The sequence below is a fragment of the Strix aluco genome, chromosome 6 (genome assembly GCF_031877795.1).
Source record: "Strix aluco isolate bStrAlu1 chromosome 6, bStrAlu1.hap1, whole genome shotgun sequence".
In the NCBI taxonomy this organism is placed as follows: domain Eukaryota; kingdom Metazoa; phylum Chordata; class Aves; order Strigiformes; family Strigidae; genus Strix; species Strix aluco.
The window spans coordinates 2414064-2428614 of NC_133936.1; the positions used below are offsets into that span (position 1 = coordinate 2414064).

The 14551-nt window shown below is 42.7% G+C and overlaps 1 protein-coding gene across 5 annotated transcripts in view; it reads left to right on the top strand.

Annotated features, from left to right (window-relative positions):
* CACNB4 (calcium voltage-gated channel auxiliary subunit beta 4) overlaps positions 1-14551 on the top strand; it is a 113814-nt gene that overhangs the window by 66837 nt on the left and 32426 nt on the right. For all 5 annotated transcript variants that reach the window (XR_012623738.1, XR_012623737.1, XM_074828473.1 and 2 more), the window contains 2 exons: positions 10860-10979; positions 11325-11447. Coding sequence is in view for 3 of the 5 variants with exons in the window: in XM_074828473.1 (XP_074684574.1) it covers positions 10860-10979; positions 11325-11447 (243 nt within the window). In the remaining 2 variants the exon portion in view is untranslated. The remainder of the gene's footprint in view (positions 1-10859; positions 10980-11324; positions 11448-14551) is intronic.

Sequence of the window (14551 nt, forward strand, 5' to 3'; positions counted from 1 at the left end):
CTGTTCTTGTGAAGGGGACCGAGTAACTTTTGGTACCCTCGGGTGGTTTAGGTGGTTGATGCCAGCAGGGGTGAGCTAGCTGGAGCAGTTTGACTAGTGCCACAATGCATTTAAGAACTTACTTCTTGCTAATACTAATGTGTAAACGCGTGTTTATGGTCAAGAGAATGGAAACGCTGATGGACTAACTAGTGAAACATTCCGTCCCTCTCTGTACTTCAAGCAGTTTATGCTGTCCTTTTTGCCACTAAACCATCTAAGCTTTGTCTTGACCGATTAGCATTTGAGATTCCAGCAAAGGCAAAACAACATTTGAGCTTATAGTTATTTATAACATAAGAAATTACATTTTAAAATGTGAAAAGGAAAGGTTCAGAACAACTAAGATAATCAATGATCACTATCTTGGGCTTCTTTTTTTAGTCTACATAGATCTTTAAACTGTAGCCCTTTTCTATGTGTAACACCTGGTGAATGTATACCTGTAATGCATGGCAGGCAAAATCTTATGTGTCCTATATGTTCATTTGAACATTATAGAAAAAGATGTAATATTTTGGCAGTAAACGTCTATATTACTACTGCTTTTTTTTAAACCAAATTTCTTAGATATAAAAACACAATCTGTGCTGAACTGAAGGCAGCTTGAGAAGGGAGATGTGACTGCAAGATTTTAAATTCAGGAAAAAAAGAGATCGTGAAAAGAGATGTTAGAACAATTGCCCTATTTTCTAATAATTAGTATTCACAAAGAAAAAACATGTTCTAACTACCTAGTAATTTCCAAATTGCTGAGACACCTAATGAGTTGTCTTAAATAAATTTACCAAACATATAGAAGGAAATAATTACTGAGGATTTACGTCTGAAATCACAACTCAGTGCAAAATGGTTATGCAGCTGGCTTGTGCATTTGTCAGTTATTCAGCAAGAAAATGATTTGGTTGGAAACTGAACCTTGTCCTCTTTGGACTTTCAGTGGCACATTCACATTGTCCCTTAGATGTGAATTTGTGACAGTCCTACTGAAATGCTTTCCTACAGCTCTACTGGACCTTGTTGTTTAACATTACAACAGCTCTAACAGATTTTGTAGTTCTAGGTGGATATTAATAATTCTAGAGGATATTAAAAGCAAAATAGGGGCTGTGCTTCCAGTGTAACCTCAGCACCTCATTCTGTAAAGCCTGGGAATAGCCCCTTTGTTTTCGTTAGTGCAAAGGGTTGTGCCTCCTGCCTTGAGCTCCCACGGAGTCTCACTCCAGCATTTAGGATAGGACCTCTCTGTAGTCTTTTACTCAGGTTGTTCTTCTAGCACACACAGATTTTTCTGGCCCCGACCTTGATTGCAGCACAGGAATTTGACATTTTCATGCCAAATGAATAGATACCCACTGTTTTGTATTTGCCTCTTAATTACATCATCTGCCCAGTAATTAAATTTAGCTGCCCACCCTGGGTGCTGAGACCAGGTGAGCACCAACTGTGGTCAACAGTAGTGGCCACTGTTGTTTAAAATGTGGTGGTTTTTTTAAGTCCACAGGTTCTGGTTCCTGTTTTAACGTGAAAAAATATGTTAGTACTTATCCTCTATAACACCTGCCTTTGTGGCATACTTAAAGTAGTAACCTCTGTGAGTTAAACCTACATTTTCCGGCAGTGGGAACACTACAGATACTGTGACTAGCTTGTGTAGAGGCTGCTCTTGTGCAGAAGGGCTGCACGATGCACATGGACCAGTGGGATGGTTTATGTTGGGTCTTGGAGTGAACTGCATTTGCAAGGAACAGGTCTGCTGTTTAAAAAAAAAAAAATTAAAATTTAAAAAAGTAATTCATTTGAACGCACGTGGCATATGGCAGCATATGGCCCTGCAGCCAGCACTGCGCCTATTTGTTCTCCTTTTGCTTTGTCAAGAACTTTGTCATGTTTCTGGGAACTTGCTAAGGAGGTACGTAACCTCCTGCGCGATGCGCATCGACCTCAATTCTTGCTATGAGTTGCTGAGGACTGAGGACAATCGCTCTTTTTTCAAGTTGAGGCTCTGGTTCTTGATGAATACATCTTGTGTGACGGGGAGGTGGAGGATGGGCTAATACAGCCTTCCTCTAATGAAATCAGCCTTCCTCTAATGAAATCACTCTTCCTTCTCCAGGTAGCTACTCTGGTTTTTGGCTTCTTCCACTGTCAGAGTGTGAAGAGACCTCAGCCATAACTAGGGGCAGAGCTGTGGTCTGGAATTAAACAGGCTTTAGGATACATCTTTTGTTTCTGAGCATGCTGATGGCCTGAATCACACTGAAGTTTGCCCAGGCTGTTGTTGCTCATTATTGAGGTTGGGAACGTAAATGATTACATGGGGTTTTATTATTCTTTTTAAAGTGTATGAATGAATAGAGCAAAGACTGCAATGGAAAAGAAGTGACAAAACAATGAAGAAAAACACTCTAAGAATAGTAATAATAGCAATAAACAAATCTTGAGTTGTATAAACCTTGCAATATATGACAAATAGAAAGAGCCACCTCTCTGGCAGGGTTATATTGACCTATTACCTGCATATGCTGTTCTGATAGTAAAAAAGAGTCTTTGCTCATTATTTCCATGCACACACATGGCAAGTTCAGACATACTGTATATAAGTAGTTTTAAAGACCTGTATCACAATGTAACTTGAGTAAGCAGTTCTCTCTAAATACATATCCCGAAAAACAGCCAGCAATTTTTGTTGTACGGAAAACATTACTCTTATGGACAAGACCCGGTTGCCAAGGACGGGCTTTGCTTGCCCAGGTTGGTGCTGTGGCTGAGGGGGGGCTGTGAGCAGGCAGGGCCGGCCGGTCTGCCTTGCACAAGGTGTTTATTGCTCTGAGCTGAGCTTTGGCCCATTCCCCTGGCCAGGAGCAGCGGACTCAGCACAGAGGGGTCTGCACCAGGGGTTTTGAGATGTCAGCTTTCTGTTCTACTTCAGGAGGGTGAAATCTTGGGATTTCCTCTGTGTGGCAGGAAGCATTCTTCCTGCTTTTGTACTGTTGGTTACAGTATTCACGCAGATAATGTGTTATCACAAGGCATACTGACCGCAGCTAGAACAAAAATGGTACTGGCTTGGAATGAACTCTTCCCTCTTCTCAGGTAAACTGAGTAATCATGCCTGGTGTGGGCTGGAATATGGTTTGGCCTGAGAGCAAGGGTTACTTTTCTATGTTTCAGCCTAAGACTGAATTTCTTGGTCAATTAAAGTGTCTGGTAGCAGCCCAGTGCTAGCCTTGTGGCAGCCCAACACCCCACAAGCCCCTTCCAGGAGCACCATATTTCATGTGCAGGTCTCTGAACCAGAGGTTTTGGCAGCTGGAGGAACCACAAGCGCTGAAGTGCCCGGTTAATCACCAGTGGCTCTATTCAGTGGGAAGAAATGCTTTCTGATTCTTGCAGAGCAAAGATCCTAAAAAATTCAAGCCCTATGAGAGTATGTATTTAGTCCAGCTCAAGTGACTAGTAGTAGCCAGTCTCTCCATGATTCCATGTTTCAGCCAAGAAGTGAAATTTCAGCTTCTCCACATGCGGTTCCTGGCAGTGCTGTGCTGTAACAGCAGCTCCAGTCCTAACCATGGTACTTCCCTGCTTCTGTGGGAATTGAAGGTGGGGGAGAGATCCCTAAGTTACAGTGTCCACCTTTATATGAGAACATTTGAAGGAGCTGGATATTAAAGGCACATCAAGATTGCACCCAGAAGTCTACTTTTGAGCTTTAATTCTTAGTAACATAGTTCATTAAAAAAAAAAAACGAGCCACAAAAGCACTGCAGAAGGCCAGGTCCACTGTATTGTCCCTCTGCTCCGGGGTACGTAGGAGTCTGGAGTTCCTCCCAACCTGGGCAGTTCTGATTCTGCCATGCAGTGGCAACACAGTGCAGCAGAATCAACATGGAACAAATCGCAGTGTAAGACAAGTTTCCGTATCAGTATATCGGTCTGTAAATGTAAATTTTTCTTTTACTGATTATTACATAAGTGGCAGGCTTCCTGTGCAGCAGGATTTCTGTGCACTAGCCCTCAGTCGGGATTTTGCTGGCTGTCCCCAACCTCGCAAAGACAAGAATGTGACAATGCAGGCTGAGTGTGAGAAACAGCATGTAGGAGAAAGTCACATTGTGCTTTGCAAGGCCATGTTTGTCTGTTTTCCAGTATAAAACAGCTAAACAACAATGGACAGTCTTGTTTTGTACAGTATTGCTCTCTCAGACCTCCATTGTGCTGTATGTGCATTCACACCCTTGGATGTCTGCTAGAAAATTTTTAGTTGGGGTGCTGGGCAGTTTAAAAGCACTGGAGCTACCTGTGGTTCAGCTCTTTGGTCTGCTGTGTAACCTCGATTTCAGCATCAGGACGGGATCTTTAGGGTCTTTGGGGCCTTCGCATACTGTGTCTTGCAGGTGGTGAAACTGCATTTGAGCATCTGAAAACCTGTGGGGAAGCTTGAGGGTACCAAGTGGGATTCCTGTGGTGGGGAGGAACTAGGAGGAGGCACAGGAGGAGAGACAGGCAGAGGTGAGGACAGGATGGGACAGGGGTGTGATCTGTTTTCCCCTGAAGTATTTCATGCTGTCCCTAGCTCTGATATTACTCAAACTCCAGCAAACCATTCAAAATAATTGGCTGCCTCGAGGTGTGCTGCCAGTCCGGATACTTTGTCATTTTAAAATGCTACAGATTTTCAAAGTGAGCTCTCTCTGTTCTGGCAAAGACGTTTTTCACGTTCTCAGCTGAAAACAACGTCTGCCTATGCCTGCAGATCCTAGGGCTTTCCTCTTCAGTGGCATATATGCTTTATTAAGCATAGCGATTGCCATGTGTGCTCAGCGGCTGCTTATTCCTGGAGAGCGCGATGCGCTCCCACCGCCCAGAGCTAGTCCTGCTGCGGGAGAAGGATGCCTACAATTAGACAATGCTGCCCTGTTGTCTTGCTTAATGGGTGAGGCAGAAGGTTTTTCTCTGAGCAGGGTATGTTTTCAGAAATGCTTTCTGGGTTGTGATGGACTCTGCAGCACCCTAAATCTTTTCAAAAGAGGCTGCTTGTCATCTGGCTTATTGGAGCTCCTAATGGATTGATGCTTTAATTGCACAAGCTATATGACAAAGCATTACAAGTTATGGCTGGATAGAGAGCAATTCAGACCTGTATATTTATGGCAGTTGGAAAAATATTTGCAACCTCACTGAAGTCTTTCTTTTTTCCCCCCTTCTGAAACTGTAACAGCTGAAGGTTGATATTTTCTTCTGCTCTTTTCTTCAGCAAGCAGGAAGGCTGGACCTGGCTCCTGCTCTTTGTAGTGTCCAGCAAGAGGATGCGTGTGAACTTTTCCTCCTTAAACAGGCTGGAGCGTAGAGATACCGTGTTCACTAGGGATGTTGTGTTACTCTCTCCAGTCATCCAGCCACGTCAGCACACATCTTTCAGCAATCTCAAGTGTAAGATCAGTCAGTGAGCACAGGGACAGATGATTTACCATTATTTTATAGTTGCTGAATAAACAGACCCACTGTTCTTTCTGCTTCACCCTTTTTTCCCTAGCATTTTTGGGATGGCTTCAAACCTCAGTGTTTTTGTCAAAGCTGAATTATACTAATTGATGAGGGAGGAAAATGAATGAGGGAGAAAATAAATAATAAATTGCAAGAAAAATGAATTGACAGAAACCCAAAGTAAAAAGGCTGTGAAATAAGAAACGAGTCTTTCATTGCCTTGAATAATATAATTATCTAGCAAAGCCTGTTCCCTTCAAATTGTCAAATCTGGTGTGCACTTGAACTCATTGCATATGCTCCCACTTCACCAAGTTCCTCTGTCTCCTTGGGGGTTGTGAGGTTGAGTAACAGCATGATAATTGGTCCTTGAATACTGTGTGCAAATGTGAAACTGCGGACATATGCAATAAACCCCAAATTATCAGCTTGCTGCTCTAAGCCATATGAAAATAAAGAAATTAAAGGGTCTTTTTGGTAAAGTTCTGGTGTACATAAAAAGATGGGGAATGCCTTCTTTCCTTTCTTCTCTCACTTCCCTAAGATTACTGCCATAATTTGGTTTTCATTGTGTGGTCAGGCAGTCAGTTATACTTTCCCAGCTGTGAGAAGAGCACAGGTGCATCATAGTATTTAATATCACCACATCTATTGCAGTTTCAACAAATATAAGCTGTCAGTCCAGAACTTTATTGCACTTGGTGCTGTACAGGCATGAGGGTTCGTGTTGGCTTGTTGCACAATATTCTGTCAATGTTGCACAATACTGCTGTCAATATTCTGATGTTCAATCAAAAATTTTAAACAGAACCAAAAATGAAATACAAGAAGTGATGCTTTGTCTGCGCAGTGTTTTAAAAAATAGTCAAAAGCTGGACTTCTGAGGATATAATAAGGGTTATTTTTAATTTATGGAGTGCTTGTGTTAAGTAGTTCCCAGAAGCCTTACTCAGATGCTGAGGCCCATTTTGTGAGAAGTCGCTGCTGCCAGAAGCCCACTGTAACTCCGCAGGCGTCTTGGCTGGGGAATGCAGAGTGCAGAAATCGAGGGTGGTGCTAACAGAAGCACAAGAGGTGACCGGGATGGCAGCAAGGTGGCTTCTGAGGGTGCACGTGCATACCCGACAGGCCTTGTAGTCTTGCTCAGTGTGGGGCAGCGGTGGAGCTGAGAAAAGTAAACCTCAGTCTTGCCTGGTCTCCGGCTCTGACTGATGTGGACACTCACAGAATCACAGAATCATCTCGGTTGGAAAGGACCTTGAAGATCCTCCAGTCCAACCATGAACCTCACACTGACCATTCTCAACTCCACCAGACCCCTCAGTGCTGGGTCAACCCGACTCTTCAACCCCTCCAGGGATGGGGACTTCCCCCCCTGCCCTGGGCAGCCCATTCCAACGCCCAACAACCCCTTCTGCAAAGAAATACTTCCTAAGAGCCAGTCTGACCCTGCCCTGGCGCAGCTTGAGGACATTCCCTCTGTCCTGGCGCTTGTTCCTTGGCTCAAGAGACTCATCCCCCCTCTCTGCACCCTCCTGTCAGGGAGTTGTAGAGGGCCATGAGGTCTCCCCTCAGCCTCCTCTTCTCCAGACTAAACCCCCCCAAGTTCCCTCAGCCACTCCTCGTAAGGAGCTCCTCACATTGCTCGGCCCGTGTTTACGGGACATTCCAGACCACTTGTTTTCATTACCTTGGACTGCTTTTCCTGTCCATCTTGCCACTATTTGTGGAATCCTGCCTTGTTTTCAGTGTGGTGCTGCAGTTCAGCATCGTGTGAGTCCCAGTCCTGGAGCTGCATCTTTCTGATAAGCCCCTCGCTATTTGGCATAACCTGCAAGAGAAGAGATCATGAGGATGTGATTGTACCAACCCATATCATTTGGCATACAGGCGGTGATTAGCATTGAGGAGCAGCCTGGGGTAGCCTTGCAGCATCAGCTGCTTTGGTTAAGACTACTTTGTTCTGACAGCATTAAATAGGTCAGTGCTCAAAAATACACCGCTAAAAGCCAGTATGGGAAAGTGTGTATTCAGCACAGGTATCTGTTTCTATTAAATTGCCTTCCAGAGCCACACTGAATCATATCCAGAGGACTTGAATAAATATATAGACGTGAACCTGCGCATGTTTTGTTCACCGTTTCCCCATACAGATGATTTCTCCGATCCACCTACATGTGTGGTGCTGCTATCTGTCCTGTCAGCAATGTGTTCTGTGCCTTGTTCCCGTACACCTTTTGGTACCTAGAAAATTAAGGGGGAAATGACACGGTCAGGGAGCACGTGGGTGAGGAAGTGTCTGCTGCTCTCGATGACAGCAGTAGTGGCTTTGTGTCAGGCTTCGGGCATGCCAGGATGTGGTAGGACGAAAATCTTGGAAAGAAGCCCATTCCTACTGCAGGATATTATTTGTATGTATTATTATGCCTTTTGATTTATTATTTGGAGAGTGTGATTACTTTCCCTTTTTCCTTTCAGCTGCTATTGAAGCTTTGTTGTCTGTAAGTAAAAAATGTGATGATCAGCAGCTATAAAGCATTTTGTATCTTCAGAGCGTTTAGTGGACAGTAAACGATAAGTTCTTCTTCTCTTCCACAAAGTTGGTCTGTCTTTGCAACTTCTGGTCTTTTTCTTTTTTCTTTTCTTTTTTTCTTTTTTACCTTTCTCCCCTGTTTCTCCCATTTCTCCCCCCTTTCTTTTCCTTTTTTTTTCCACTGCTTTGAACAATGCAGGCTCTGGCGTGGATGACAGGCTATATATAATTTTAGGACTATATTTGACCACATAAATTCAGTCTCCCACTGATAGACTTCCCCTTCAGTTGCTGAACAGATGTGGGTTGGAGCAGTTGACTGGGCAGGGGGTTTCCTGCTGCCCGTTTCACCTAGGTGTGGTGAGTTGACACGCTTTGTGCGCTCACTTTTGATCAGGGGAGAAATGTTCTCATGCCTCTGGTGGTGATGTATTTGGTAGCTGAAGTTTTCATCTTGCCCCCAAGATGGGGAGAGAGGAATAACTGGCAGCCGCTGAGCAGCCCGGGAGGTGTCTTTGGTGTGCGCCCAGCCAAGTGCTGGTGAGTTCCCTGGTCTCTGCTACATCCCGAAGGAAGCAGAAGGAAGAGCAGCATGTCTCGCTTCTGGGCTAGGAAGTGCTTGTGCTGCTGCCAGCAGCTAATGCTGGTTTGTCAGCCTCTTGATGTTAGCCTTGTTCCAGCTCAGGACCCCAAACACGTGTGTGTCTGCAGACAGCCGGCTCACCTTGGGGTGTGTGGTGGCTGGCTGTCCTGGAAAGGGCTTTTTCTGGCCTCTTAAGATCATAAGCTGTGTATTAGCTCATGTTGGGTGAATCCTGTTCCTGACATAGAGGAAATGTGCCCTCCCTGGTGACAGTAGCATGCTTACGGCCAAGTTATGAGTATATGACAAGGAGAGAGCATATGCTCCTCAGTGGTTCATCGCCAGAACTCTTCTAATGGATGTGTATTCACATCAATATTTAAGAATATGTTACTTTACATGGAGAGTAGGAATATTGACTTCTATGTAGATTACCTAGAATACGTGTCCCAGTGCTGCAGGATATAAATCGATTTAAGCAGAAAAAATTGAAAGACATAATGCTGTAGAATGACTCTTTTGGAACACGTATAGAGTTACAGATTTTTAGAGCTACATAGAGGTATAAATATAGAGATATATAAGATATATGTTGCTAGAAATGTGATGACTTGGAAATTATTTGTTACACTGGTTATAGAATACGATACAGCATATGTAGTCTGGCACATGACTCCCTTCCCTTATTTAAAAACAGAAATAGTGTCTCTTAGCAGTGGTCATACGTTGCTGTATATTCCTCCTACCAAGTACAGACCTGGGGCTGGATCCTTCCTCAGCTCTGCATTATCCTGATCCTTTTGAAGTCCTCTTTTTTTGTGATAGTCTTTTTGTGTAGTTATTTTTCCTAAGACATGCAAAATCTATAGTTTAAAAAGTTAGACTACAATGCAATCTATATGGAGCAGTTTATGCTAAACTTTATATACCGCCCTTTATAGCAGGCATTCCCAGCCAGTGCAGAGTGTTGGGCTGGGGAGGGTGACATGCAGAGCTGGGAGCAGGATAACGACCCAAACACCAATTAGTCAAATGCTGTACTGAACAGAACAGGATCCTTCAAGGCTGGAGTCTGGCTTAAGCAAAGGCCATCATTCACCAGACAGACGTATTAATTTATTAGTAAAAATCCCATTTGCTTGGGAAATGGCTCAGTAAGGGACATATATTTCCCTTGAGTGGAAAGTTAGAGCTAGACTTGAGGATTTTGAAATCTTTGTAGGAAAAAGTAGTGAAAATTTACTTCACCTTTTGCCTGAATGCCCAGTCGCACATACCTCCATCAGTGGTGCTCTCGAAGTCCAGGTTTGAGTCCTAGTCTTGCTTGACTTCTGGCTCAAGCCTGTGTTTGAGGTTTGGAGAAAGGTGGACTGGTATTTTGGATTCATCACGAGTAAGCATTCCCTTTACCTTACCTTACCTGTTTTGCAAGATTAAACCCCTGTCTTTCAGTTGACTCCACGCAAACATAAAGACCAGCTGTGTAGGACGCTGGAGTCAGGTTGCTTTATAAAAGGAAGAGAGGAGCCACTGAATGCTTCAGATCCTGAAAAACATCCCAGACAAAAAAAATCTTAACTGGCGGTGCCTTATTTCCTCCCTCATAGACTGTTGTATTCTGCTTTTGCTCATGTGTGCTGTTTTCGTTTCATATCATTGTATAGCTTTTGTGTTGCCCTGGTGAGTAGCTTTTAATAATGTGACTTTTGCCACTTTCTCCCTCCTGAAGCACAGAACAAAGCTTTTTGTGAGTGGCACCCACAGCAGGGAGGGAAGTACTTACACAATGGTCTTGTATTTACAGGGAGGGGTGATTCTAACCAAGCTTTATAATACCTTAATTATATTTGATATGACCTAGCCCTTGACAGTCTTGAATCTAAGGTTGTCAAGCAGGATTTAGAGATTATAAAGATTTCTGGATAGTGCCCACAGCTGAGCTGTATTTCACTGTGTCGGTAAGAAAGTGGAAAGATTCTCTGAAAGTGGGGAGAGAGGTTTTTCTTGGGATTTTTGTCTTTAGCTTAGTGCGCCTGATCGGTAAAGCCAGGTTATTTCTCTGCTAAATTCTGTGGAATTTTTGTGCTAGCAACAATATGTAAAAGCCACTCAAAGAAACTAGGAAACAAATATTTTAAAAGTATTTTATGAATCTGACTGGGGAGAGGGTTTCTGTTTCTTCCATATGTTTTCTTAGTGACATGAATTTCATTTCAGGGCTCAGCAGATTCATACACAAGCAGACCCTCAGACTCTGATGTCTCTTTGGAAGAAGATAGGGAAGCAATCCGCCAAGAAAGAGAACAACAAGCAGCTATACAACTTGAAAGGGCAAAGGTGTGTTCTTTTCAACTTTAGTAATAACTAAGTTATGTGGCATTTATCTTTTGCCTAGTGTTAAAATTGATACTGTTGGTTTATAGTGATGATGCCAGCTTTTGAAATAGCTTGGCAATTGAGTCAAGTTATCTGCAGACAAGATGTTTGGGGGAAGATAGTGTAAATACTCTCGTATAAATGGGGATCTTCTCTAGGGAGCTGAACTCTGTGGGCTTGTGTGAAATTATTAGGTCTGAATTTTGATGTATTCGGCAAATGTCCTCTGCTAGGTTTTTGGTAATTTGATACAATTCTTGATTCAGAAAAGTTGCCACTGTTTGTGATGTGTGTTTCTCTTTGTAGTCCAAACCAGTAGCATTTGCTGTTAAGACTAATGTGAGTTACTGTGGAGCTCTGGATGAAGATGTTCCTGTCCCGAGCACTGCCATCTCTTTTGATGCCAAGGACTTCCTACACATTAAAGAGGTAAAACCACAAAGTCATAAAAGGGAATGTGAAAAGGAATCTTCATACATGCCAAGGACTACGATGTGAAAAGTCGAGGCTGAGCCATTCCAGATTAAAAAGAGAGCCAAGAGCTGAGTGGAGGCAGGAGAGCACAGCACAACCATCTGATTAGTGATGATGTGGTGGTACTTCAGCCTTTTTAGGGTTCCAGCACCCTGGGGTGATTATTTTGCGCTTTTTTAACACTTGACATTACTGACTTATTGTTGGCTTTTCATGCCGCAGGAAGGAAATAGCATCTTGTTATGTTTTACATCCCCTTCAACATGGTAGATTCAGATTCTTTTCATCAAATGAGGTTTGTGATGGATCAGAGATTATGTAATGGAAAGGGATTCTATTGGTCGGAAAGTAGAGTAGCACCAGGTTACACCAGGTCTTCATAAAGCACCAAATAGGCTTGTAAGGGAGGAAATAAGACTTGGAATAATACAATAAGAAAAGAAAATATTGAAGAGGACAGATACAAAAATAAGAAAAAAGGAATGGAAATAAATGGGCCCTGAGTATGGCTTTGGTAGAGAAAAATACATTTTATTGCATGTTGAGCATATTTTCTGCAATTCTTCATCTGAAGTGAGCCCTCCAAATTTGCATAAACCCCTGTTGTTTTGTAGATTTTCTACATAGGCTTGCAGCTTGCAAAAACATTTTTGCATCTCTGCATTCTGGGTTTATTTTAGGGTGTTCAGTACTCATTTGTCTCTTTCTTTGAACATGTGTCCTTCATCGCTTCAGAGCACCGATCTCCCTTAGTCTGAGCACATTTGGGAGGAAAACACCTGCTTCTGCACCTCTAGAGACAGAGATTGGTGGCAGAACAGGGGGGTTTGCTTTAAATTCTTTCTCCCTGAGAAGGACACAGGAGAGGCAGTTGATTCCCTGGTTCCATTTTCTCAATTTGCTGCAAAGAGGTGGAAGTTTGATTTGGATTTTTTTGTTTGATTATTTTGTGTGCTTCTTTTTTTTTAAATATTCGTGTGGAACAGTGCTTAAAGCCCCTGCTGAGGAAGTGGAGCACTGAATCTCCTATCTCTGCATTCAGGATTGCTTGCCTCTCCTCTTGGTTCCCCAGGAATGTGCTCTGTTCTGTCTAGCACCACACCTCAACTCCCTTGATGTACGCCACTTCCTAAACCTGCTTCGTGTCAGGAAAAGGACGTTTGCTGGCACTCACAGTTGAATGCAGACAGCTGCATCCATTACAGCACTCAGATCCCCTTCTCAGCTGCCTTCCCCGATGTTTTCCCCCACACCAGAAATATACCCTACCTGACGTACTATTTTTCTAGTGTACGTTGTCCTGTGTAACGTTAGTTTGGGTAACTCTGCGCATCACCGTTAAAACAAATATTTGATCTTGGTTTTCCTAGGATGTGGCTACCTTTATTGTCAGGCCAGTGATTGAATTTAATATACTAAGCTCCTATTGTGCTGCCCTGTACATTTTTCCAGAGAATTGTCCAAAGTCTTGGCATTCTGTGAGTGTTCTTCCAAGATCTAAATGGCCAGGATCGCATGGCCCCTGAACTGTAAGCCATCTGCCTTACTGGTACTTGTCAGCTCTTCTAAGGGTTTGGCATAGTTTCTTTGTTAACGCTGAAATCTTCAGCTTGCCTGAAGCTGTGGCTGTAACTCTGTAGGATTTCAGGAATGGTTCCCCATGCTGGAACCTAGCTGCATGGAAGAAGGCTTTGCAGAATTTGTTTTTCAGTGTTTTTCTTGCTTGGGCTAGAACAAGCCTGGTTCCAGATTTTAGAATAGTGCTAAACTAGGTAAAGAAGCAAGGTCACCCTGCTGACAGGATGAAACATCAGCAGTAACTGATGAGTTGCTATATTGAGAATGTGTCCTGTATGTCTCATCGGTCTCCTACAAGACTATACATTATGTGCTTACTTAAAAGATGAAGTGACAACAATTACTGACAATGCAGAAGAAATCATGGGCATGGCAACCAATAGGAATGAACTGTAGTCCTCCCACATGCTGAATGCAAAGGATAACATATGGGAGGTAATGACCTAATGCAAATAGCCCAGGCGTTCCTTGCTGCATCGTTAGCATTTGTATTGTTCAGATATTCTCAGCATAACGCTGATTCTGATCTCCTATCTAGAGGCATCACTCAGAGGTCCATGACCTGCTAATGGAAGAAAGATTCCCATGTTCAAGCCATACATTTAGAACCAAAATAGAATGGGTAATGCTCATGGGACTCAGGTTTTACAGTGGTTGAAATCCATCAATTGATTTCACTGATTTACAACAGCAGAATGCTAGATCCTGAAGTATTTGTCTATTTTAAAGAATGTACAGAGTTCTGTTGGCTTAAGCAGAAGCAACATATTTAAAATTAAGCTTTGCTTACTGACATTGTCTGAATCGGGGTCATAATAGCATGAAGAATAGATACTTAAAAAGTTGAAATGGTAAAATAATGGAACCTCTTGCATAAATAACAGCTATATAAAGAGAAGAGGTTTTCAAGATGAGGGTATAAGGATGGCATTTCCCTTAGCTGTATATGTTAATATTTGTGTGTACATATGGGTTAAGAAAAAGGCTAATTTTATTTTTCAAAGGTGCCGAGGCTCTTTATGTTTGAGTGACTTCAGTCAGGCATCGTTGTACCTTTGACAACTAGGACATAGTATTTATGTGCTTCTGCAAGAACTTAAGTACTTGAGAATATGGAGCCAAGAGAACTGATCATTTTTAAGACTGTGATAACTTTTTCCTCAAGGCATGCAAACAAAATTGGTACACTCGTGCTGGTCTTAATGACTTGAAAGTCGGTTGTCAAAAGTAATGTTTCTTTTGAACACTGAGGTGCCTAATGAAGCATAGCAGAGTATAAGGTTTTCAGATTTTTTTATTCAGAAGCGCTGCTGGCAGCCAACAACAACAAATCCTTTTCCACTACGACATCCGCTGATACCGCTTTTCATCTTTCCATCATTAAAGTTAGGCCAGACTTTCAATAATGCAGAAAAACGTATGTTACTAAAGGTTAATGATAAAATTAAATTTTATACTTTCAGGTATATATTAAAGTTTCT